The sequence below is a fragment of the Austrofundulus limnaeus genome, unplaced genomic scaffold, assembly GCF_001266775.1.
Source record: "Austrofundulus limnaeus strain Quisiro unplaced genomic scaffold, Austrofundulus_limnaeus-1.0 Scaffold45, whole genome shotgun sequence".
Taxonomy (NCBI): Eukaryota; Metazoa; Chordata; class Actinopteri; order Cyprinodontiformes; family Rivulidae; genus Austrofundulus; species Austrofundulus limnaeus.
In genome coordinates this window covers 1,892,378-1,895,669 of record NW_013952447.1, presented here as the reverse complement: position 1 = coordinate 1,895,669, position 3,292 = coordinate 1,892,378, and the positions used below count along the sequence as shown (strand labels likewise).

The following is a 3,292-nucleotide window of genomic DNA, read 5'->3' as shown; positions in this document are numbered from 1 at the left end:
CTGCTTTATCGACATCACAGGATCACGTAAGAAAGCATGGCTAAAGTTTCCAGATTAAAACATTCTCAGTCACAAAAAAAATAAAGAAAAGAATGGGGAGCAAACTGTTGTGGCGCATGAGAGAATCTGCGGCGCGCRCACAATAAATCTGTTGTGGGCCTTGCTGTGAAAATATGTTTGAAGAGAAAAAAACAGCCGATTGTTGCACGAAATGTATTCAAGTATAAAATAATGCCCTTTGTTTAGGGGTAGGAAAAAGAAAACTTGAGCAATGTGAGGGTACAAAAGTCCCCTGTGGTATTTACTAGCAGCCTTTGTGCTTTTTGCGCTCTGGCGTCTCCACTTGGCGCATTCCCCAGGCCCCTTTAAAACGCGATTGTTTCTTTCTTTCTAATGACATTTACCGGATCAAAACGTGCTGTTAATTCGATCAGAAAGCTTCACCCTTCATAACAATGGCAGTATAATTTCTCTCAAAGTTTGTTAAGTTGACCGAAATTAGGCAAATGAATAGGGGTCTCCAGGCTCCGCATCTCGCAGGTGACGGGGAATAATGCGCGCTCAACACCAGCTGCATTCTTCTTTATTTCTCCCTTTCTTTCACAGTATTATTAAAATTTAGGCCAATGAAACTATTCATTCGACTGAATAGACATTTTCTTATAGGATAATAGGATACAAATTGAGCCTCTCCAAAGAGTCTCCAGTGGTGGGTAACCCTCGTGTGCCAGAGGCTGCTGGAGACGCCGCGGCCCTGACGCAGACGACGCTCGTGTGCCAGGGCTAATCACGCACCTGCCGAGGAGTCCGAGGAAAGAAAGAACGTAAACAAAAAGCTTGCCATCTTTTATAAAAGATGGACGTGTCACCAAGTCGTGTGAGAAACGCCGGGAGCAAACGGGGGGGACTCCGTCTCCAAAGGATCTCCCCTGAACTCGGCGGAACAGCCTATTAAAGGCTTACTTAATTACTCTAATGATACTGGACAGGCCTTAAAACTCTGACCGGGCCTGGACCACAGAAAAGGTCGCTTGCTGGGATTTGGAAACAGGCGATCGTGTGAGAAACGCGACGTGGAAGAAAAGAGGTTTCTCTTTTTTTTTTCTTTCCTTTTTTGGCCTGCTTTGTTTTGAGTGCGCACAGTGCGCTCCGCCGGATCCCAGCGCTCCTCCGGCTGCTTATTTCCCGCCTGTGTTTGTTCCCTATGCAAATAATATTCCCAAAGTAAATCACGTGTCCTTTGAACAGCCACGTGGATTAACAAAGCAGGTTTGCCCCCACTGCCAGCCCCGTAGCTTTAGAGTTTTTTTAAACAGTTTCTTTTAACTGATCCCAAACGCACACATTTAACCAATGCGCGGCTCTAATCCCGCGTGGAATAATTTACACCGTGAATGAGTGGCTTCTTTATAAGAGACAACTTCCCACTCAGACCTCAGTCTGCCTCTTCTCCGTCCAGATCTGAACACGTCTCCAACTGAGCASAGAACGGAAGAATTTTGCCTGAAAATCGTCGATGGCATCAAAAATGAAGGACAGGAAGGTATGCGCTCCACGCGCGCACTGCGTTTCAGGACTGACACACTTTGGATTGGGATTTATTTTTGAATTATCTGTGGAAAAATAGTACATTAGATGTTTTTTTTCCTTGGCGTTTTGTTGTCGAGCATGCATTTTGAGCGATTTTCACGCAAGAGGAATAAAACGCTCTCGCGTGGCGCGCACCTTGCAGGTTCACTTCGGCGCGCAATTTGTTTTTTAAAAAGCCGCCTGTTTGTCACTTTTAAAGTAATTGCATGACAGCAGTAACATAATATGYTACAAACACAACATCATTTGTTTTATTTTTAACGGGGACTCAGTGCTGATGTCTGCCGTTGCGCGCTTTGGATGCGCGCGGCGCGTAAAAATCACCAAAAATAGATCACTTAGAAAAAAGTTTCAAACATCAATTTATCGCTTTGTATCATGGATTGTCTCCTTGCTCATTCTACTAATTTGAAGCAGAGATGCAATGAAATGAGGTTGCTGTTCTTCTTTTTTCCACAGAGAACTCCAATCTCTCACAAAGTCATCGAGAAAAGAAGAAGAGACCGCATCAATCGCTGTCTCAACGAACTCGGAAAAACCGTCCCCATGGCTTTAGCTAAACAGGTATTTTATTTTTCAGATGTGCATTGAGCATTTATCAATAAATATAGTTTCTATAATATTATTGTCATGTGTTTTAAATGTTGAACTGTGTATTTTGGTAGAACTCTGGGAAACTGGAGAAAGCAGAAATCTTGGAGATGACAGTGCAGTACCTGCGAGCGCTCCACTCAGCAGATTTCCCCCGCGGGAGAGAGAAAGGTCAGTGATTTTTTCCCCCCACACTTTACGCATCACATCACTATCATCCTGCAGCAGTTTGACAAGTTTTTCGAAAGAAACTGAATTAGAATAATCTCTTATTATTTTAGTCTGAGACGCAGTTTCTTGTGCGTCAGAGTTTTAATCGCTGCTGACCTTTTGGTTGATTTCAGGTGAGCTGCTGGCTGAGTTCGCCAACTACTTCCATTACGGATACCACGAGTGCATGAAGAACCTGGTGCACTACCTGACCACGGAGGATCGAGCCGAGACCAAAGACATCAAGTACGCGCGGATCCTCGCCTTTCTACARTCCAAGTCGCGCGCGCTCACAGAGCCGCTGTTCGGTTCGGTTGGCGCCGCGCAGGAACCGTCMGACTACCTGAGCCAGCTGCACTCCTCCCCGGAGCACAACAACCACAGCCCCACACCGGACTCCGTGTTTCAGCAGAGCCCGGCTGGACACTTCTCCTGGCACGGCTCGGCCCGCAGCCCGGCCATCTCGTACCAAACCGTACCGCTCTCTGCGCACGCTCAGCAGCACGGAGGATATCTGTCGCCGGTGCAGGGACTCGATCACCATTATTTCAACTTCATTGGTCACACGCACGCGAACACGTTCAGTCTGCACAGCGCTCAGCACGCCATGTAAAAAAACGAAACAAAAAACAAACAAGCAAAAAACTTTCCCCCTGTAATGTTGTTGTTGTTTTTATTTATAACATCATGTACATGCTGTGAATAAATACATTATTTCTCACTAGGTTGACTTGTTTGATGATCTGTGCGCGTAAATCCAAAAATCACCAGAAGTTTTTACTTAACTGAAGAGAAAAGGCCTAAAACATTTTTATTTTCTTTCATTTCATAAAAACACAAACTTTTAAACTGAACTCAATTCAAGTTTTTTTTTAAATTATTAGATTGTATTGGATATATG

At 44.6% G+C, this 3,292-nt stretch overlaps 1 protein-coding gene across 1 annotated transcript; it reads left to right on the top strand.

Moving 5' to 3' along the window:
* The first annotated feature begins 1,434 nt into the window (after window positions 1-1,434).
* Window positions 1,435-3,009, top strand: helt (helt bHLH transcription factor). The gene is made up of 4 exons (XM_014007905.1): window positions 1,435-1,543; window positions 2,050-2,154; window positions 2,256-2,352; window positions 2,526-3,009. Exons 1-4 carry the CDS (start codon window positions 1,517-1,519, stop codon window positions 3,002-3,004), a joined length of 708 nt encoding a protein of 235 aa, XP_013863359.1. The 5' UTR covers window positions 1,435-1,516; the 3' UTR covers window positions 3,005-3,009.
* Window positions 3,010-3,292: the final 283 nt, after the last annotated feature.